At 44.1% G+C, this 23,216-nt stretch overlaps 1 protein-coding gene across 1 annotated transcript; it reads right to left on the reverse strand.

The window, feature by feature from the left end:
* Positions 1-2,748: 2,748 nt before the first annotated feature.
* Positions 2,749-14,214, reverse strand: LOC142493778 (uncharacterized). Its single transcript, XM_075598349.1, has 3 exons — positions 13,378-14,214; positions 9,911-9,963; positions 2,749-6,652 (listed from the first exon to the last, which is right to left on the reverse strand). Exons 1-3 carry the CDS (start codon positions 13,876-13,878, stop codon positions 6,547-6,549), a joined length of 660 nt encoding a protein of 219 aa, XP_075454464.1. The 5' UTR covers positions 13,879-14,214; the 3' UTR covers positions 2,749-6,546.
* Positions 14,215-23,216: the final 9,002 nt, after the last annotated feature.

Genomic DNA, 23,216 nt, shown 5'->3' on the forward strand with positions numbered 1-23,216 from the left:
TATGTGAAGTTCCATTCCCATTGTTCCTTTATTGCAATATTTCAGGTGTTTTTATCACCATTTAGGGCCATATTCTATATAGTCCAATGGGAACCTTCAGATAAAAAATCCCAATTTGAAGCCAATTGGGATTTATTTATTTTTATGAGGAAAAATGCGTTTTTTTTTGTTTTTTGTTTTCAGTAGATTAATACGTAAAGATTAATATTGGAGAGATTGAGCTAGGTTAAAGAAAAACACATTAATTGAAGATCCGATATTTATTTTTTTTCCCCATAGTAAAAAATAAAATAATAAAGTTTTTTTTTTTTTAAAGACACTGTACAGCGGAATGGTGTGACAGTATGATGTATTGCACCTGGTACACAGAGCCATGTATGAGAAAGGATTTTATAAAGATGTTCGCCTTGAACAAAAGTAACACCTGGTTTACTAATAGAAAAAATCACCCATTGGAAGTACAGTCAGACCTGTGTCATTTGAGTTGTTGGAGTGTCTGTGATGTGTGCAGTTTGTTATTACTTTTGAGGACATTTCTTGAGCCTGAATTGCAGTTATAATTTTATACACTTGCATTCACAACACACACAACACAATCACAACACCCGTACACAAACTCTTTTACCTGGGGGGTGGAATAGGGCTTGCCTGTGTGTGAGCTGCTTCACACTGTGGCAGGGAAACATGCAGGGGGAAGGAGGCATTGGCTGTGTTGCAGTGACCGGGGAAACAGGTGCTTCCACACACCCTGTCGGCGCCCATAGAAATAATGATACCCTGCGCCCGGAGACGGTATTCTTAAACCCTGAGATTTAGGGTTTAATCTTATCGTCCAGCAAGAACCCCAGTGTTCTTAGATTCCTGTGGTACAGCGAGGTTTCAATCGGGTTCATGGTCTTCATTCCATTTGGCTTTACCTTGCTAAGAGACAGGGATTTTTATACTTTCACAGAGACGGGATGTCCTGTCTGCTATGCCACACCATACATGGAAGATGTTTTTAATAGGTTGGGAGTGTCTTGGTGCATCTTTACTTCGGCTGTTTAGTCTTACAGGTATAGTCAGGCTTGTAAACACCATTTAAACAGTGAATGGGAGACACTTCATTTTGGGATCAATGAAATCATACCCTTTGAAGTAATTCTTTTACACATTTCTGCGAGGAAGGACTTGCATGGCATTGTTAAAGCAGTAAAACACATAATAGAGCTCAAAAACCCGGCAGCCTTTGAAGCTCCTGGTCAAACTCTTCTCCCCACCACATTACTAGGAATTTCCCGCCGTCTCCAGTGTCTGGGACTCCAAACTCCACAATACACGTGTAGCCAAGTGCCCCTGGCTATAGCCTTCCACTGGCCTCAATACTATAAGTCCTGATAGGAACAGGCAGTGTCGGGGTTAAACTCCTGCCAGGGCCTAGCCTGCAGTTGCAGCCAGGATGGGTACTATGTTGCCTTATCCAGGGGCAGGCCGAAGCCGGCAGTTGGAGTGTCATACCTGGGGAGGGTACTGACTGGGTCAAATGTATATGGTGTGATGCCTGTCAGTACCTGGACCTGCCCTGTTATGGAGTGGGGTTACAAGCCCTTCCCGCCAGGTATGAAAGCTGACACTTCACCAAATTTTTGAGCTAGCTAACTATGTGTTTGGTGTGGTATGATGTGATAGCTCCTTTACCCTCTTGCAGGGAAAAGGGCGAGGAGAGATTCTTGGGGCCTCAAGCCCCTGGGGTCTGCTCCAGGGAGAAGTGAAGGATGCCATGCTCTCTGCCAAATAAAAATGCCGTATCAGCAATAATGTATAGTCATTGTGAAGGAGAATTGCCTCTGGGGACCATCCTGCTTCCAGCAGGATCCTCATGGGATGGAGGCGCTGCACCCTGGGAAGGAAAAGCCTGCCCTGTTGCTGCTCCCACACAACATCCGCAGAGCAACTCAGACATCCTGTAACCACAGGTGAACTACAGCACCAGAGAATCGCCCATGTAGTGGCCGGATCTCCCGTGGCAGGGGGGTATAGGTGCTACACATGTTTACGGCAATAGATTAAATTGTCCACAAGCATTACGATAGAAGTTACAGGGATAACAGAATAATAAACATATCAATAGATGCTTAATTTCAGTTTAAATAAAAAGGGGGGGGGGGGAGGGGGGATTCAAAGGATTACACTTGGGATACAAGGCTGCATCCCAGCTTTAGATGCGTGTTGGAGAGGTTTGCCGATTTTTAAGTAGCGGTTGAAGTAATTTAAAACGTAGCAGTGCTGCGTCTGATTTTAAGATATTCTAAACGAGCGGAGCCTTTGCTTACCTTGTTGTAGAAAAAGTTTCTACAATAGTCAATGCTGTGAAAATCAAGGCATTGGCATTTTTTAATTACCCAGTAATGCCCAATGTCACTCTTTTGGTAATTAACACTTACTATTTATTTATTTATCAAATGTTTTACCAGGAAGTAATACATCGAGAGTTACCTCTCGTTTTCAAGTATGTCCTGGGCACAGGGTTATGATAACAGATACCTGGTTACATTAAGGTTTTTTTTATTATCTGGTTACTAGACAACTATGTGGAATCCAGGTGTACAATCAAGCGCCGGTAGGCGTCTTATGGCATAGCACCACCTAGTGAATATGCCCCACAATGCTTCACATGACATTAAATGTTTGTGCCACTGAAGGTGAAATGGATGATTATTATTATTATTAGAAGACATGAATTGTATAGTGCAATAAACAGAGACGGCATTTGATGGAGATGGCATTTTATTGCATTAAAACTGCGAACTTTCACAGAACTGAGTTCAAAGCAGGAAAAGATGAGCACATACAAGAGATTAAACACTTCAGCAGTATCTCACCACAACTGTTTATTCAGTCCTCTGTGCAGAGACAAAAAACAGTCGCAATATTTCGGGGGGGGGGACACAACCCCCACCCTTCGTCTGCTGAAAAAATGTGCTGAATTACAACAGGACGTTCAGGAGTCAAATCTGAAAGCAGTGTACAATGTGTTTCCACAAATACATATTTTAATTAGAGATCTGCGATACTCTGGCCAATGTCCCAACCCAGGCAAAACTTGCCCTTTCAGCCGCCAAACAAATTGTGTCCGTGTCACAGTTTGCAAGTGATTCACCAAAGCATTTCCTGCATGCGAGTGGCAATTTTGTTTGCTCAATACGCTTATTTGAAAATGTCTGTAACACCGCTGGATTCGTTTGTGAGAGTCTTTAATATGGCGAGATTGGCTGAATGCGGAGACTGTAATGACCGCACACACACCACGTTTTACTCACTGCCTCGTGATATTGTGCATGCTCGTTTGGCTGACATTATTAGCCCGTGGGTGCTTGAACCAACGTTTTGCAAGGAATCACGTTTTTTTGGAGGAGGAGGAAGAGAGGGGGGAGGGGGAGGAATGATAAAAATGTTGCGATTGCATTTAATAAACGTGTTCTGGCCGCACATAAAACACATCCTCGCTTAGTACTTACAATTGAAAGCATTTTGTATAATTGCTCTCAGCAGATGGCTCACAGCAGAATGCGCTTCCTTGAGCCTCTAGCATTTCTGTCTTAGAAGGTCCACAATCAATACAGACTTTCCAAGAAACCTACGCTAGGAATTTGGGGTAAGTAGTATACAGTAAATGCAGCCATCCTGTGTCACATATAGTTCAAGAGGATAGGTATAGGGTGCTCTAATATATCCGGAAATAAGATCGTTCACAAAATGTCCAATGTTTAAAGTAGACAGAACAAGAACAGCTCATGCATGGAGTGGGTATTCTAATATAGACAAAAAAAAGGTGAGATGTCTCATATGGAAAAATATCAAACCTTCCTGAAGGAGACACACAGAGATGGTAACCCACCCTGATGCACCCTCATTGGAGGTACAGAATATAAGCAGTTAACTGAGACAATAATACTTGCATAGCTTCTCAAATGGAATGTATGTCTTAGAAATATACTTCAAGTCCTTACTCATTCCTAGAGCTTCTTGACCTCTTACATGGTGTGACCAGCTGCAAGTAGAAAGGTCCAGGTAAAGAAAAAAGGGAACAGCAGCACACTGCCAAGGGAGCCAGGTATAGAAAAATACAAAACGTTTTATTTAAGTAATAACATCACCTACAGGAGGTAGCCCTCCACCTTCCCCCTACACCTCCTGTGGGTGATGTTATTGCTTAAATAAAACTTTTTGTATTTATCTACACCTGGCTCCCTTGGCAGAGCGCTGCTGTTCCCCTTTTTTCTTTACTTGTGTCACATATACCTTAGGATTCTACACAATAGGGCTTATTGCAGATCCCTTCCAATGGGTTGGGGGCCATTGTCTACTGATTATCTAAGGAGACACAGAGGTAATTACAGATGTACCCTACACAGCGTCAGCATCGACGTACGCATGCATTGGTAGCATTTTCCAATCAAAATAACAAAAACTTGCAGCAGGTTTTTATTAGCAGATAAAGGGCGTCATGCAGAGAGCAGCGCTATTTAAAATTGGAGAGGGGAATAAAAAGAAGCTTTAATGGAGAGTTTTTTTCTCCATATGCAGAAAGGTCCGAAAACTGCATTTAGAATCCTTTCTGCATATGGAGAGTTTCAACCAGCGATATGAGCGCTGTTGAAACGTGTTGAAAAAAAAAAACGCGTTTTTTTTTTTCCTCCCCCACCGGCCGCCGACCTCCAGCTTCTTGCCAAATTTTTTTGGCGGAGGTAAATAGAGAATTTCTCTCCATGTTATTGGCGCGATCAGCCACTAGATGGCGATCGCGCCTTTCTGAATAGGGATATTTTTTCAACAGGGGAGATTTAGGTTCTCGCCGGTAGAAAGGCGAGTTTAAATAAAAAAAATAAAAAAATGGCGCGTTTTCCCTAGCTCGCCATTTTCACCTGTTTTTAGCGCGATTTTCGTGGGAAAATGGCGAGATTTCAAATAGCGCTGCTCTCTGCATGAGGCCCAAAGTATTCGATTTCCGCACAGTGCAGCTGTTTTCAGTAACATTTTTACTACAATAAATGCTTCCAATAACCACCCCAAATTCTGCAGCCCTTAAATACCAGAAGGCCTTGGTGCTGAGCACAACTGAATGATAGTCAGGAGCATCGAGGTTAATGACCCATATGTAATAAAAGTGCATTGCCAGTCTGTAGCGATCTATCCTTTTACTGACCTTGTGCACTGTAGAAATGAATGAAAGGTATGTTGTCAGATTTCTTTTCTTTGTTAACACTACCAGGTGGCAACAAATCTTTTTACGGTTTGCACAACATCCCAATTAGAACAAAAAAAAAAGCAATGGAAAGTAAGGATTGCTCAATCAATAGGAAAATGTCACATTACATTATTTTCTTTTGATTGAGCAATTCTTACTTTGCATTGGTGTAGTACTTTTCCATATACGATTTTGCTCCCCCTTCCTAAGAGGTGGTGTCCCATTTGTTGTAAGTGGAGCTCAGGATTAGAGAAGTTTTCAGACAAGTGTTTTTAAAGCTGCAGACCAAGCAATATCCTACATGTGTGATTTTTTAAATAAATCAGTTCTGCACTATGAGAAATTACTTGTAGCATTTAAAAAAAACAACTCTAAATTAAATTTTTAATGTATTATTATGTAACAAGCATTTTTTTGTTTCTATAGCAACCATTTACAAGGTCACATCCCCTTCCTCTTCTGAAACAGGCTCTGGCACACCCCTTTTTGAGCCCTGCCCTCTCTCTAGCAGTGCACCAATTGTATCTAGTGACTGCCTGGTCTTCCCCACAAAACTTTGCATCTTAGGTCCTCTTTTGCTGCACTGACAGCCATTTAGTGAACCCCTGAGCCGAATCTTTGTCGATCGATCACAGGAGAACGGATCGATCGGCAACTTAGCTAATTATCATTGTGTGGATTGTATTGATGCTCATATTAAAGGGATTTAAAAAAAGCAGCTTGGGCTGCTGCTTTAAACTCAGTAACAGGGATGAGGTCAGATAATGGGAAATAGCGTATGACAAACAGAAAATTCAATAAGACCAGACACAGCTTAAAACCAATTGGGTAATGATTATACAACGCATGTTTTTGGAACAATGTGCTGTAAGAATGTTTATCCCATTTGATACATTTGTCGTTTTCATCTTTTAATCTGTGTTCAGCTATACCATTTTATAAATGGAGGTTTAATTGATGCCACATTATGGCAAGAAGTGCTGATGCTGATACATATTATAAATAAAGTTTGTTTCAGCTTTATTCTATTGCCTGGTTTCCTTTTACCATCCATGGCTTTTCAGTTACTCTATCTTATAAATCCCTGTTATATCAGGAAAGGCTGGTTTATTCAGTGGAATAAACGTGTGCCCGTGTCCTCCACCATGCCAAACACTTTGCACTAAAACCTGCAGCTATCACGTGATAGATGTTTAAAAACTCAACATTCGAATACTGTTGAGTTTGATAAAGTGCATTTCCTTCCACTGCTTGGATTGTCCTCGCTGTGTCTTCCCCAAAGCAGACCGTTCATGTACATATACAGGCACCTGTACATCTCACTGGGAGTACTCTCTTTCAATGCTGTCCATTAGTGCTTCCTCAGAATCGTCATATGTTATAGGATCTGGCGCTTCGTCAGTCTGGCTATGTCTGCTTTGGCACCTGCAGATCCACAGAATACAAAACGGTCAAGACTGGAATTAGAAAATCCATATAACATAAGGTTTTTTCCATGTTTTGCCTAGAGCAGCGATTCCCAACTCCAGTCCTCAAGTACCCCCAACCGGTCAGGTTTTACATTATATCCCTGCTTCAGCACAGGAGGTGGCTCAATCAAAATGACACTGATTGAGCCACCTGTGCTGAAGCAGGGATATCCTTAAAACCTGACCTGTTGGGAGTTCTTGTGGACTGGAATTGGGAACCACTGGTCTAGAGGATGTAGCCATTAAAGTGCAATATTATTGATCATTAATGGTTATTCAAGTGAATAGTCATTAATGGTCGATAATGGTTGTCAAACTTTACTGAATAAACCTTGTTGTCTTTGTTTACCATCAGATAATCCCTCCCGTTCCCGATGAGCTGCTATTTACTTGTTGCTATTAAAGCCATTGACCCCTTTGCTTTTACTTTGCCAGAAATGTTCTGTTTTGCTGATGCAGTGTTTTAACATGTTTTTGTCATTCTTTTACGAATTCTTGCATTTTTAATGTAAAGCCCATTTTCTGCCCCAGAGAACTCGCAAACCTTGCACAGATTATACCTTTTGAAAAGAAAAACACAACAGAAACATTCAAAGACCGTTTGTGTGACTATAGGTTTGCTATTATATTACCCTGCTACATGACACATCATGTAAGCCAGGGGTCTGTGCCCCCCAACCTGCTCTCCTCCCCCTGCTGCCCCCCCTTATTACCTATTCTCCGGCATTTTCTGACGTCATTTGACGCTGCGTTGCCATGGCGAAGCGCCGCCAGAGACCAGGTAAGGGACTTAGGCACGTTCTATAGTGCTGGGCGCGTGCGTGGATCTTTAGTTGGCTGACGGGAGTCAGACTTTCTATAGAAGGGCCACGCGCGCGCACAGCAGGGAGAGGGGAGCCGATAGACAGCGGCGAAGATGAGGAAATTCATCTTTTCGCGCCGCTGCCTGCGCTCAAATGTATGTATGTGTTTGTGTGTGTATGTATGTATGCGTGTATGCGTGGATGTGTGTGTGTGTGTGTGAATGATTGCAGAAGTGAAAAAAAAAAAATATTTATTAAAGTTTTTTTTTCATTAAAAAAATCTTATCTAGCGCTTCCTTTCACTCACACAACCCATGCACACACATATACTCACACATACACACACATATACTCACACATGCACACACATATACTCACACATGCACACACATATACTCACACATGCACACACATATACTCACACATGCACACACATATACTCACACATGCACACACATATACTCACACATGCACACACATATACTCACACATGCACACACATATACTCACACATGCACACACATATACTCACACATGCACACACATATACTCACACATGCACACACATATACTCACACATGCACACACATATACTCACACATGCACACACATATACTCACACATGCACACACATATACTCACACATGCACACACATATACTCACACATGCACACACATATACTCACACATGTACACACATATACTCACACATGCACACACATATACTCACACATGCACACACATATACTCACACATACACACACATATACTCACACATGAACACACATATACTCACACATGCACACACATATACTCACACATGCACACATATGCACACACATGCACACACATATACTCACACATGCACACACATATACTCACACATGAACACACATATACGCACACATGCACACACATATACGCACACATGCACACACATACTCACACATATACTCACACATATACTCACACATGCACACACATATACTCACACATGCACACACATATACTCACACATGCACACACATATACTCACACATGCACACACATATACTCACACATGCACACACATATACTCACACATGCACACACATATACTCACACATGCACACACATATACTCACACATGCACACACATATACACACATACACGCATATATACATTACATGCAGCTCCCGGCACTATATACAGGAAAATCATGCGGCACGTGCACGCGCGTTCGCATAGGCACGCGCGGCCGCACAGCCGCATCCTGTATATAACAACCCTAACAGAGGTCTTGCGCGCTGCCCCGGCATTTAATTTAAATGCTTTGGGTTTAGAGCTCGGGGCCTCTGTAAGCGCCATGCCCCCTCCCCCCCCCCCCACCCCCTGCCTAAGGACATTTTGCGCCCCCCCTGATGTAAGCGTTAATGGGGGACTATTCATTAAAAAGCGAGTATCAACATTTGGAGCAGTAAATGGCAAGATTACCTGAAAAGTGTCACTGTATTCATGAAAAATTGTACCCACAAGTCCAAACCATGTAACACAGTGTTAGTGGAGTAGTGATTTTGGTTTGAGAAAGACATGGATGTTTGCTTGGTAAGAAATAAAATTCTGGTCTGGCTGTGTTTCCCCAGGGAGAGGGTTGAGAAACACTAATCTATAACTATACTTTTCCCCTAACGACCTGAGGCTTGGAAGCTACAGTAGTATCGAGTACCATAATGCTTCTATGACTTCTTTAAGTCATTAAAATGACTTTCGCTTGATCCCTTTGACTTTTACATTTTTGGTGTCCTATTGCTTTGGGATTATCCTACCTGATTAGCACCCATTTTTTCTCTCTATTCTTTAGTTTCTAGACCTTTTTGGGGCCATCCCAAGTTGCTGGCATAATTTTTTTGCATGTACTGCTATGCGAGGCCTTGTGTACCATAGCACAGGCTGTACACTTTCCTCATTAACTAGGGGTTCCCCCTCTCCCCGGTTCCGTTCTTCTGAACGAGGCACCACACGTAGGGTTTATATTTGCCGCTACTAATAAAAGAGACCACTCTGAATTATTGGGTAATGCTTCTTTTGAAAACAGGTCTCCTAGAAATATCTAACGTTAATAAAATGTCCCGATCAAGCAACATTTTTAGGGTTCTCTTTGCATACTTCTGCACGGTTTTGGTGTAGATCATTTTTGGCCATTGAGGAGGGCTATTATACATTATGCTACATGTCAGTCAATTGCCCCAGGCCAACCCTGTGACAATGTTTCCCATCTCACCCGAGAGACAGCGGGGGGCTCAACCACTTTCATTTTGATCACTTTATTTTTTCAAGTGGGGATACAAACATATTGACGTAAAATGTAGAATAAGGAGAATTAAGGTCCAAGACCTTGCATTTTCACATAGCTTCAATGTCCAGTACTTACTGATAAGGTCGATTGTTGTTCTCATTGTCCTGTGTGCTTCTTGTTATTAGACTCTTAAAAATAGAATACAAAGCAATTAGACATAAAGTTCACCTGTTATATCTAGTGACTTTCAGATACATTTCTGGGGGGTGAGCCGCATTAATAGCACGCACAACGCAAAAGAGTACAGGAGCAAAGAGAGCGTGTGTGCTTGTTAACCCAACAAGCGTGTGTGCTTGTTAACCCAACCCCCCCCCCCCTCAAAGACTGAGCCTCTGATTGAGCCACCTGTGCTGAAGCAGGGATAGCCTGCAAACCTGACCTGTCGGTGGCCCTTGAAACAAAAATTTGGTCTGTTTTGACGATGCAAAAATGACCCCCAGCTACAGAAAATGTAACAGAGTTTATAACCCTGGCAGGACCCCCATTTATTTTGATGACTCTGTTCTCTAATAATCAGGTTGCACCTTGAGTGTTGCACGAATACCCACGTGGTACCACATGCTCTGGTTCTTTCTGTGTTACATGAAACATGCCTAATTAAATATTTGTATCTGGCTTACTGGCCACGCATATTGTTAGCCGCGGCTCCAGGGACTAACCAGCGGTGGTTGCTTCAGTGCTGGCTATCAGCAGCATTCACAGGGAATATAAAATGGGTTACGTGTGTAAAGTGGTTAACTTGCAGTTTTTGTTCAATTCTGAATAGGATACAATAATGTGTGTTGCTTTCACACCTCCTTTAGGGAAATGCAGTTTAAGGGAAATTGGAATTACACATTTCAAGGTCAGCAATAAGTACTGAATACAAAAACCAAAGTGAAAAATCAGATGGATCTTTTATTGTATATTTTATTGGCATATAAACATAATATTTTACCGCAGATAAAAACCGCCTGGGCCCAGATTCACTCAGGTGCGTTAGGACAGTGCTAATGGAGCGTTCTCAACATTATTAATGCCCCCCCCCCCCTCCTCTGGGGTTAAGGTATATCACTTCCTACCAATGTCAGTCTGATGAAAGCTGTTTTTTAAATGTATTCATGCACAAGAGATATCATATATATCCAATTCACCTTGGTTTTGCAGATTCATACATAAAAGATTGATGTGCAAATTATAGTTTTTGTTGTCTGTGTCCTCTGCAAAAAAACTCGTTTAGCAAAAGCCTTTGGGATGTGATAAATATGTCTATTTGTTATTTCACCACAAGGTGGTGCTGTTAGCAAACATGTTAAAAGAAGCTTTGCGTGGCTTCTCCATTGACTGGTGCAGATAAGCACTATGCAGTCACTTGTTCCATTGTGAAAACAGACCACATTATTATTTGAACCTGAGACAATCTGGGAGGTAGTTCAATTTTCTGATTGGCCACTGTAGTACATCTCGTTCCAGTTATAATATGGTTTAGTAACTTCAGATGGGACCTGTACAAGTGATCTGGTGGCCTACCCACCCAACATAGGACCCAAGAAGCATTGAACTATTGGACCATGCCAACATATATGGGCATGTAAAGCTTTAGATTCACACTTCCTATAGCCAGGGTTGCCACCTTCAACTGATTGCCAACCCGGAGGGAAAAAAAATCCCCTTCTTGACGGCGTGCTGCGGCGGCGTCTCCTGACATCCTGCTGCAACTCCGCCTCCAACTGCAGTGAACATGGCTGCGTGTCATCATATGATGCTGCGTTGTCATGGCAATGTGACGCTACATGATGTCATGATGCTACACGTAGCGTCATAAAGTTACGTAGCGTCCCATTGCCATGGCAACGTGGCGTGATATGACGCCGCTTGGCCATGTTCACTGCAGTTGGAGGGGGAGTTGCAGAAAATACCAGAGAATGCTAGAGACCTGGACGCCGCAGCACGCCGCCACTCACCGCCGCAGCAGCACACCGCCGCAGAACGCTGACCCCCACCGCCACCCGCCGGCGCAGCATCACACCACCGCAGCACGCTGACCCCCACCGCCACCCGCCGCCGCCGCAGCATCACACCACCGCAGCACACTGACCCCCACCGCCACTTGCTGCCGCAGCATCACCACACCACCGCAGCACGCCGACACCCGGAGATTGACGGGCTAAACCCGTAGGCCGGAGGAAAGTACCTGAAACCCAGAGACGTGGCAACCCTGCCTATAGCACATGTGGAAAAAAGGGGGATATATTTTGTCTAGATGAGATTGGGTCATACAGTATACCACTAGAGCAGGGGTGCGCAAACTGGGGGGTGCAAGAGTTTTTTTGGGGGGGGCATGGTGGTTACAGAGGCCCCACGTTCTTCAGCGTGAGGTCTCTCTAAACTCACTGACCAGGCTTCTGTCCACGCGTCTCCATGGCGACGGGCATCATATGATGCCGCGGTGTCACGTGACGTAACATGACTGGGCGGCATCATTTGACGCTGCATTAAATGTAAGGGGGGGTACGACCGAGGGGGAGAGCAAGCAGGGGGGACGCAGCGCAGGACGTTTGTGCACCCCTGCACTAGAACATACCTTTGTGGCCATTCTCATTAATAGTTGTACATAAATATTGACCTTGTCTTTTCCTATACTGTATATCCAGATTAAAAAAAAATTTAATGTAAGGGGGGGTACGACCGAGGGGGAGAGCAAGCAGGGGGGACGCAGCGCAGGACGTTTGTGCACCCCTGCACTAGAACATACCTTTGTGGCCATTCTCATTAATAGTTGTACATAAATATTGACCTTGTCTTTTCCTATACTGTATATCCAGATTAAAAAAAAAAAATGAATATTCATATCTTGACAAATTCTTTGCAAACTTGCGTATAGATTTTCTTTTTCAAGCATATTAAATGGACTTTGAGAGTACTGTACAAGCAAGGTTACATAAGCAGAGATACCCTCCAAATCCAATAATTGCCTCTATCACTTCATGACGATTGTATCAATGCTAGGGGAGCCAGGAACTCAGAGGCAAGATGGAGATTACAGTGGTTGACTGAAGTCCTCATATTACACTACTTGACATGCCCTCCATCACTGCTCACTAACACTGTGACTATAACGCTTATCCCTGTGCTGCTTCACAAATATCCCACCTGTCCTGGTGCATAAGGTAGTCTGGGTCACTGAAATTCAGTGTCAGGTGGCAGCTCTTATTTGAAATAGGAGATAGCAAATAAAAATACCACTTGTGAGTACATTTGCATGTCTCAGAAAGGTCTGCAATCTCTTCTTTCCCCATTATGTCGCTTTGTATAAAATGCTGCCCTGCAGCCAGGGATTCTGGGTAATGACATGCAAATGAGCACTCACTCAGTGTGTCACTTTTACCTCTAACCGTTTTAACATGGACCCGTGGACTGTGTTATTATGCCTGCAGTATAACACAGCCTTTTCAGCACAGCCTGGCTTAAAGTAGTACTTAAATAGGAGATACCAAGACAGGCTGATAATCAAGGTCCACCTGGTCATTCTCCTATACAGACTGACCCTGCCCTTGACTTACCATCTTGTTGCAGTTTTCACTCATGGTGTCCGGTCTGTATGGGATGTTGTTACACACAGAAGATGATGTTTGCAGCTCTGCTGGTTTCTGTGTGGTTCTGTCAGTCTCAGTGCTGTGCTTCTGCTCTCCTGCAACCTGCAGCAGTAACCCAGGACTTGATATCGTGGAGACTGTCTGAGACCTGCAGCTGACAATCTGCCCCTTGTACGTGGACCTTTGCCAAGATAAGCAATCCTCTGACTCCGCCAGTGCCTCGTCCAGCAGCTGTAGATCCTGATCTATGTCCATGGGTGCTAACCTGCCCCCCCTAATCTCCCTGGTAGGCAGGTTGTCCCCAGTGTTTCTTCCAGCTCCCTGAAGTTCACCTTCTGTTTCCTGCTTGCAGGGGACTCTTCCTTCACCGGGGTTGTCACTTGACGACAGCTCTGTGGGATTAAGGAGGTGCTGTCCACTGCTGACCCTGAGTGCTCTCCTGCTGCCCTTACTGCTGCCACTGCCCATAACAGGCCAGTGCAAAGCTGCTGCTGCTGCTTCTTGTTAGTTATTAAAAGCCCAGCAAGTTCCGTGTCAATGTCTGGCCCATTTGTCAGCCCCACGTATGTCCACCGAGTCCACAGGTGCAGCGGAAAGCTTGTGTCTATTATAATATCCTTCTCACCCCTGATAACAACTCACTTCACATGCTGCATTTGTCTCACAGGCGATATTATTTTAATGTCTTCACTCCTGAAAATAAATCTCTTATAGTTTAAACTGTCTCACTTCTTAAAATGCATCTCCTAGACCTGTGAATCTCTTCCCCCCCCACTGTTTTAATTGTGATTCCTCCACTTCTGCCTCTGAAGCTTCTCTCCCTCCCTTCTCTCCTCCTCAACCACCACCCACTCCCAGTAAAATATTAAAAGCAAACTAAAAAAAAAAAAAACCTCTAGCAAGTGAGCTGAGAGCAGCAGTAAAAAGTTAACTCCGGCGGAGGAGGGTCATTGAGAGCAGAACCAATAGACAGGGCAGGGAAATGAGCCTAAGAAAATACACCATGGAAAATCTGAATCCCAGGAATCTGAGCTTAAAAATAGAACGGAAATTGGGTGTAACCTGTGGATTTCTATGAGGACAGCGGAGTTGAACTGAGAGAAGAAGAAGACATTTACTTTGTGTTTTAAAAATGAAAAAAAAAAAAATCTGATTTGCCCCCAGGCTCAAATTTGTGAAAGGAAGTGTGGGCAGGGGGTGACTTCGCTTATTCGCTTATTCGCTGCCAGGAAGGAAAATTAGTGGTACCCAAGTGACACCATCTTTGTACTTAAAAAATAAAAATGTTCTTGTTGGTATGATACGCAGACAGCTGTATGTAAAGTATTTCCTGCAGTTAGCGGTAGTGCAGTGAGTGGCTTGTGATGGAAACGCTTTTTCTTTCAGTCTGGTGATTTAAGACATCGCTCCGGAGTGACAATTCTCTGACTGTTTTACTATCTTTGTCCCTCTAACAATCCATTCATTAGTTATTTCCTTTACTGGTTTACGACTTGACCCCTCCCTGCAGCCGCCCTTCTTGCTCAAAGGAACAGCCCCCCTACATGGCTGTAATATATAGGAGACGCAGTAATGTTAAAGCACTCACCCTGGTAACACTCTCTCAGTCATGAATGTATATCTTTATTTATATAGCACCAACAATGTACTTAGTGCTTTACAAAAACAACACAGTACAGGGATATATAATAATAGAATAAGGGCTGCAAAATCAGACAATAGGAAAGGAATACCCTGCCCCGCAGAGCTTACAATCTACTGTAGGTGGTTTGTTGGGAGACTTACAGAGACACCAGGTGAGGGAATAAGTGCAGTAGATGGCAGTGCTTGGCCACAATGGTTGGTAGGAGTGACTGGGCGAATGGGACAGTAGCCACGAGTCCAGTCTATTGCGATGCTTCTTTTAAGAGGTGAGTTTTAAGGTTGGTCGGTATTAAATTAGATGGGTTAACACCATTAGCAGGGAGGGAGGGACGAGAGCATATGTAAATAAATCGGGCTCCAGGATATGAGAGAGAGATTTGTGGGGGTGCTTTTATTGAGAAGTGTAGAAGATGTTGGGAAAGAGGTGAGTAAATAGTGGTGTGGTGTATAGGGAAGGGAAGAAGAGATGTGGATAGAAGGAGGAGAGTGGGGACATTGGAGAGAATAGAAATGTTTACAAAGGAGTGAGGAAACAGCAAACAGAAAAAGTAATAGGGAGGGCATAATGAGATGCAGGGAGCAAGGAGAGAAATGTAGGAGAGTTCCCAAGTATTGGAGGAGTAGACGTTTGTGGCCAGGTCTCCCTCCGGGGTTTTCCGTACCTCCGGTAGCTGCGGAGGGCTGTGGGGATGCTTGGCGAGTGCTGGTGGCATTCAGGAAACAAGCGCATGTACCGGGAGAGGGCGGTGAGGTGTGTGGGAGCGTGCGGTAGTCGGCGAGGCGATCGAGTCGCCAGAGACTCCTGGTGGCTCCCTTTGCAGAGCGCCGCCATTTCGTATGTGGCCAAGCATGCGCAATAGAGCCAGAACAGCGGCGGCCATCTTGGTTATAGCTCCGCAGGGGAACTACAAGCCCCAGCAGCTCCTGCTCAACAGTGCTGTAGCATCCCCTGCTCAACAGAAAGGATACATTTGGCGCGACTGAGACCACGCCAGTTGGAGCTGGGAAAAGAAGAGGGTAGGTTGTGTGTGCAGGGCGTCTGTGACCCCTACATACAGAGAGAGAGAGAATGTTACGGTGGGACACTCCTGCTGGACACCACCCAATGTGGAGGCGGACTCGTCACTGACGACGATGGCGTGGGACCTGGTGGTCCCTTTGTCTACAGTCGGCACTACCAAGTGCAGAAGTACCCAGCAGGAATCAACAAGGCACCAACTTTACACACGTTAGATGTGGGCAGCGCTGTCTCACACATTTGGTGGGTTGCTTCTTGTGGACACGAGGGTGGTTGGGTGCCCTAGGTCACCTCAGTACTTTGGGGAATATCCATCAGCTGTGGACACTGTGTTGGAGGGCACTGTGGGGTTACGGCCCTGCGTGGCCTAGTTGGTGGGGATGTTATAGTGTCGCCCATTTTCTTATCAGTGTCTGTATTATTGTATTGGGTCCTGTGTTGGGGTTATCCAACATAGTAGTATCCCGCACAGGTGGAGGCGCTGGCATCAGACAGATCAGGTACACCCCAGGCTCCCAGCAGCAGAGATTCAGGCCTCCTGTGAGCCACAGGTTACGCACCACGCACACAGTAGCTGCCATATCTCCCAGGCGTAAAGTGCACTACATTTGGAGGCGTTGCTGAGATCTCAGATCTGGGGTGCCAGACTCAGCAATCAAATTAAAGTACATCCAATTCTACATCATTTTTGTGCGCTCAAGACAGGAGGTCCATGCCTGGGCCTTGAAAGTCCGAGAACCACCCAGCCACGTGGTGGCAGTAGGAAATGTTCCCGCCCTCACGCCCCCGTGTGAGGTTCAGAACCAACTAAGACAAATCCCCGGCCTAGCCAACACATGGGTTAGAGGCCGAGAATATGACTCCACTTACTATTGGAATACTATACTTCTGACCGCGGGCCAAGAAATATGCATGACAGATGTCCCTCAGGCCTTACACCTACCAGAGGCCCCGACCGAGAGCTACCCACTGATATATATACTGAGTTACCAGCAATCCGGGCAATGTTCACCTCGGGACTCTCCTCTGAGGTCCCTTCTCAGGCCGATGCGTCCGCATTCCCCCACCTCTCCGGGGGATGGAGGATCCCAGCCCCGGCCTCAAGTATTCCCATCCGGGTAGACTCACCCATGCCCAGGGTGACCTTCACCCCAAGTGCCCTGCAAGAGCCATCCCGCCCAGAAGTTGAAAGAACAGGTGTATAAATTAGGCCTGGGAGGGCAGTGTAGCATTGAAGATTACACAGCATCTTAGAAAGATCATTTGTAGTTTAGTAAAAAGTCTCAGAACATTTTGAAAGGCAAGTTCTCACCATTGAAGAGTTGGTAACAAAGTGCAGTTCCTATTGTATTCTTCCCCCTCCAGATCAACTCAAATTTTTACTCCACAGACACATCATACTGTATGTGGCACAGCCATATAGCACAACCAATATAGACTGACTTAAATATTCTCAACAAAATCACGTGACAATGCAAATTAAGGGAGGGGTTGTGCCTAATCAACTCAGACAGACATACCAAAGAGATGTTAATGTGATAATAGTTCTGTTGCAGTTAGATTTAAATTGATAGAAGAGATTTCAGTAACCCACAGACATACCTGTGTGAAGAAATGAGTAAGAAAGTTAATCCAGATACATGCATCCATGTTTAAAGATGTAGAAAACATCCAGAGATGATAACTCCAATTTTACCTACTCAGACACTTCATGTGACATTTAAGATGTCTCAATGCTGATCTCAAGATCTTAACCTGTTTTCTGCCAGAGTACTGCAGTGCATTAGTGTATGGCGATGACGGCCCCACTGGTACCAGAAACAGTTAAACTTGTTTAATACGTTTTCAAAACTAGACCTATAAAAGCCATGGCACCATTGCTAAATGAAGGAAACACACACACAGGTAGTCCTCGTTATCCAGCGTTTCACTTTACAACGAATGGCATATCCAACGCTTTACAATGCAACCCCATGGGCCGTTTTTCGACGCCGGAAAGCGTTATCCAACGCTCACCGCCACCGATTAACATGAGACTTACTTTACAGCGGTTTCACTATCCAACGCTACTTGCAGACTGGATTCCGTTGGATAACCGAGGACTGCCTGTAATACCCACTGCTTTTGCTGGATGTTCGTAAATGAGAAAAGGCAGGTGCAATAGTTTCAGTAATCATGTAGTAATCAAGTAGTTAAGTCGAGTTATGAAGCAGCGTCACTGGAGACCAGGACAATTTACACCGGGATTGCAAACACCAGACAGAACGAAGGTTTTAAATAAAGCAAGTTTACTTTGACCGGAGTCAACAGAAACCACACGATACAAGATTAAAGCACAACTCACCAAAACAGGGGTAACAGGAGTTACAGGGGGGGAGGGGGAGATCCTAGCTCCGCTTCTTCAAGCTTATCCAGGTCAGCTTCCACTCTGCGCAGGGCTCTGGGCCCTCAAGACCTCGGGGATGCTAATCGCAGAATAGCAAGTTCAAATGTCCTGCTCATCTCAGCCTCGCTGTGGCAACAAAAATACACCTACAAAACCAAAGTCAAAGGGAACTCCTGATATTCTGTGGAACTGAGATTGACAGGGGTTTACATATACCTCGGCCCCCATCTTAAACTACCGAGGAGGGATGCCGACTAATCAGCGCATGGATGCTACATCAGCCAATCACAGAGCACGGCGACGTCGGCCAATCACAGAGTAAGGGCTCGCCATGATGAGCCAATCAAGGCTGTGGGAGGGGAAAGTGCTTTAGGACAGTGAGAAATTCAAACTGAGCACTGGGAAGTGTGTCAGTTGGGGCGGGGCCCAGTTTCCTGTGTGTGCTGGCTAAGTAAAGTGCCCACTAAGTACACAAAGGAGTCATTCGAATACATTACATTATATATGAATGGAGGGAAACAACTTCTACAGAGCGCACAGTATCACACACGTCAGCCATTTTATCAATAATAAGATGGAAATACTGCCACAACCTGGGCACCTATCTGGATTGGGAGGGGCAATTTCTGGGCTTCATTATTAATTTTTTTAACTTTTTAATTGAAGTCCAAGCTGCCGTTTTTTTACCCCCTTTAATATGTGCATCAATACAATCCACACAATGATAAGTAATTCGCTTAGAACGGAACCCGCCGCATTCCTGGGGCCCTGCTGTACCTGCAAGAATTTTCGAGGTGCCATTTCTCTGTTCTAACAGATTTAAGGAAATGTTCAATTTTTTTTTTAAGAACCCTGATACAAGTCTAAAAAGTGCATCTTTTCTTGTCATAATGAATCATAGAGAGGATCTCCAACCTCCAAACCTCTATAAAAAAAAATAAGGTACTTGCTTTATCCAGTGTCTTAAAAGAAGTTGTTTTGCTATGGTGATGATTACAATCACAAAAGAGGGTAAGAGCTTATCCAGAGTCTCCTGCCAAATGTTAAACATAGTTGAATTTCTTAGGGCCTCTGAATGGGGAAGTGTTTGTCAATCAAGTGATTTCCTTACCTTTATCTCTGCATGTCTTTACCAGAGAACCCATTCAGTTAAGGGGAAGGGGGACCCTGGCTGTACAAGAACTTGCTGAACACGGTGTGATATCACTCAGTGACATTACACAGAGGGAGCAGACAGAGGAAGTCAAACATATCCCAACACATCCCAAGTCTAACTTTAAACAATAAATAAAAAATTCTTATAGATAGTCCAATTTGGGTAAAAAAGGTAACAATTATCCAGATGACCGCTTAATCATGTCACCGAAATCAGTTTACTTCAGACGTAGGAGGGATTGCCCCTTTTAAGTCTCCAAAAAAAGAGAGGTTTCTAATTTTTGGAAGAGACGTTCACGAGAAGACTGACATTATCCCAAAATGTAGCTTAGACAAGACACATATAAAGAATTAGATATACACAAACTTAGTGAACTCAAAAGCCCAAATCCACAGTATTCTATATTAAGATGAGAAGAGAGAAGGGGTGGCTCAGTGAGCAAAGACACTGGCAAACCTGGTTCAATTCCTAGTTTTTATTTATATAGCGCCATTAATGTACATAGCGCTTCACAGTAGTAATACATGTGGTAATCAAATAAATAACAGGTCATGGGAATAAGTGCTTTAGACATAAAAGTAGCATTAAGGAAGAGGAGTCCCTGCACCGAGGAGCTTACAGTCTAATTGGTAGGTAGGGAGAACGTACAGAGACAGTAGGAGGGAGTTCTGGTAAGTGCTTCTGTAGGGGGCCAAGCTTTATGTATCATATGTTCAGAATATCCACAGTGCTATTCATATGCTTCTTTAAGCAAGTGTGTCTTAAGGTGGGTCTTAAAGGTGGATCGAGAGGGTGCTAGTCAGGTGCTGAGGGGAAGGGCATTCCAGAGGTGTGGGGCAGTCAGTGAAAAGGGTTTAAGGCGGGAGAGGGCTTTAGATACAAAGGGGGTAGAAAGAAGACATCCTTAAGAAGAACGCAAGAGTCTGGATGGTGCATAACGAGAAATTAGGGCTGAGATGTAAGGAGGGGCAGAAGAGTGTAAAGCTTTAAAAGTGAGGAGAAGAATGGAGTGTGAGATGCAGGATTTGATTGGAAGCCAGGAGAGGGATTTCATGAGGGGAGATGCTGAGACAGATCTAGGAAAGAGTAGAGTGATTCTGGCAGCAGCGTTTAGGATAGATTGTAGGGGAGACAGGTGAGAGGCAGGAAGGCCGGACAGCAGGAGGTTACAGTAATCAAGACGGGAGAGAATGAGGGCCTGAGTCAGAGTTTTAGCAGTCGAGCAACAGAGGAAAGGACGTATCTTTGTTATATTGCGGAGGAAAAAGCGACAGGTTTTAGAAATGTTTTGAATGTGAGGGGCGAATGTGAGAGAGGAGTCGAGTGTGACCCCTAGGCAGCGTGCTTGGGCTACTGGGTGAATTATCGTAGTTCCAACAGTAATGTGGAAGGAGGTAGTAGGGCCCGGTTTGGGAGGAAGTATGAGGAGCTCTGTTTTAGCCATGTTGAATTTAAGGCGGCGGAGGGCCATCCAGGATGATATAGCAGAGAAACATTCAGAAACTTTGGTTTGTACAGCAGGTGTAAGGTCGGGTGTTGAAAAGTATATTTGTGTGTCGTCAGCATAGAGGTGATAATTAAACCCAAAAGATGTTATTAGGTCACCTAGAGAGAGTGTGTACAGAGAAAAGAGAAGAGGTCCCAGGACAGAGCCCTGGGGTACCCCCACAGAGAGATCAATAGAGGAGGAGGAGGTGTTAGCAGAAGAGACACCGAAAGTACGATGGAAGAGGTAGAATGAGATCCAGGATAGAGCTTTGTTCCGAATATCAAGAGTATGGAGAATGTGAAGGAGAAGAGGGTGGTCCACGGTGTCAAATGCTGCAGAGAGGTCGAGTAATATGAGCAGAGTGTAATGACCTCTGTCTTTGGCAGCATGGAGGTCGTCAGTTATTTTAGTGAGGGCTGTTTCCGTGGAGTGAGCAGTGCGGAAGCCAGATTGTAGAGGGTCTAGGAGAGAATAGGTGTTGAGAAAATGGAGCAAGCGAGAGAATACAAGACGTTCAAGGAGTTTAGAGGCAAAAGGCAGGAGGGAGACAGGCCGATAGTTAGAAAGACAGGTAGGGTCAAGCTTGCTGTTTTTGAGTAATGGTATGACTGTTGCATGTTTGAAGGAGGATGGAAAGGTTCCAGAGCAGAGGGAGGAGTTAAAAATGTGTGTGAGCATAGGGATTATAGTAGGAGCAAGAGGCTTTAGGAGATGGGAGGGAATGGGGTCAAGAGGCCAAGTGGTAGAGGGAGAAGAGGCGATCAACAACGACACATCCTCCTCTGAGACAGTGGAAAAAGAGTCAAGGAAGGCAGGAGGAGAGTTAGGAAGAGGTGTAGCATGGGGGGAAGAACCAGAGGGGATGTTCTGACGTATATTCTAAGACCAGTCACAATATAAAGAATCATAAAGCAGAACATGTTTTATATACATTTACTGTACTGTAATAGCTTGCAAAGAGAAAAACAACAAATATTTGGTAAGATAATATATCCTGGTAAGCTCATGTTAATACAGTTGATGAAAAATGTTTAGGACCATAAATGCACCTTTCTGTCTTTTACTTTAGGTACATGTTATAAACTATTCCCCTCTGTTAGCTAACTCAGAGACTCCTGTACTTGCTAAGTAATGTCGCATAGACGGCATTTGTCATCTGTACTTGCTCGATTATTGTCTTTGTTTGTGTTCCCTTGATCGTTTTATTGACCTGATGTGAGGAGGAGTTTCTATGCCTTTTCAAATGTAAGTGTTGCTCAGTATCCTTGAGGTGGTTGATTGAAATTCCCTTTGTGTGGTGTTAAATTGGTACATTCCTTCCCGAGTACTGGGGCATCCCAGAGATCATAGAACAAAACCTCTTTCAGCCTTCATTTTAACAAGAAAATATGAGCAGATTCCTCCTCTGCTACATCTTTTCATTTGGAGTGAAAACTCCTACGTCAAACTGCAGCTGCTGTTTGCAGACACCTTCTCACCTCCTACAAGAATGTACACACAGACTTTCAAGGAAAGACTGTGCTAGTCTACTGGTCCTGTAAGAGTTTCTCAATTCCACACACACGCAATTGTTGGGTTATGCAATCTCCTACTGTTTATTTATTTTTATTTATTTATAAAAATGTTTTACCAGGAAGTAATACATTGAGAGTTACCTCTCGTTTTCAAGTATGTCCTGGGCACAGAGTTATAAAAAATACAAGGTTACATTAAAAGAACAGGGTTATACAGTCAATTCACGGACATTTCACGCACAGATAGAGTTGGAAAATTGGGTAGAAGGGATAAACGGCTTGTGAGTTTCAGATTGAAATAGATCAGCTTTAACATCACCGAACATCAGCGAACGGCAGCAAACGGCTCACACCCTTTGGCTGTGCCAAAGGCTGTCTGCCTTTGGGGCAACGCAGGTATACACTGGGGTGGTTGATATTGAATCTGCTGCAGCTGTGAACAAAAAAAAACTGTCACATCACTGTCACATCATATCCTAATGCTCACAACTCTGAAACACAACAAAAACAATAGAGGGCATTTTGTTGTCATACACACTACATTGTATAACTATTTTCCACTGGATGTTGTGATGACAAAATATAAATGGATTTATTAT

This window comes from Ascaphus truei, chromosome 4, assembly GCF_040206685.1.
Source record: "Ascaphus truei isolate aAscTru1 chromosome 4, aAscTru1.hap1, whole genome shotgun sequence".
In the NCBI taxonomy this organism is placed as follows: domain Eukaryota; kingdom Metazoa; phylum Chordata; class Amphibia; order Anura; family Ascaphidae; genus Ascaphus; species Ascaphus truei.

Bases quoted from the DNA above. Each gene is read 5' to 3' on its own strand.
- LOC142493778 (XM_075598349.1), bottom strand. From the start codon at position 13,878: ATGGGCAGTGGCAGCAGTAAGGGCAGCAGGAGAGCACTCAGGGTCAGC. The intron at 9,964-13,377 runs GTAAGTCAAGGG...TCTATTTTTAAG, and splicing joins GTGAAAACTGCAACAAGATG to AGTCTAATAACAAGAAGCAC. The intron at 6,653-9,910 runs GTAAGTACTGGA...GTGGATCTGCAG, and splicing joins AACAACAATCGACCTTATCA to GTGCCAAAGCAGACATAGCC.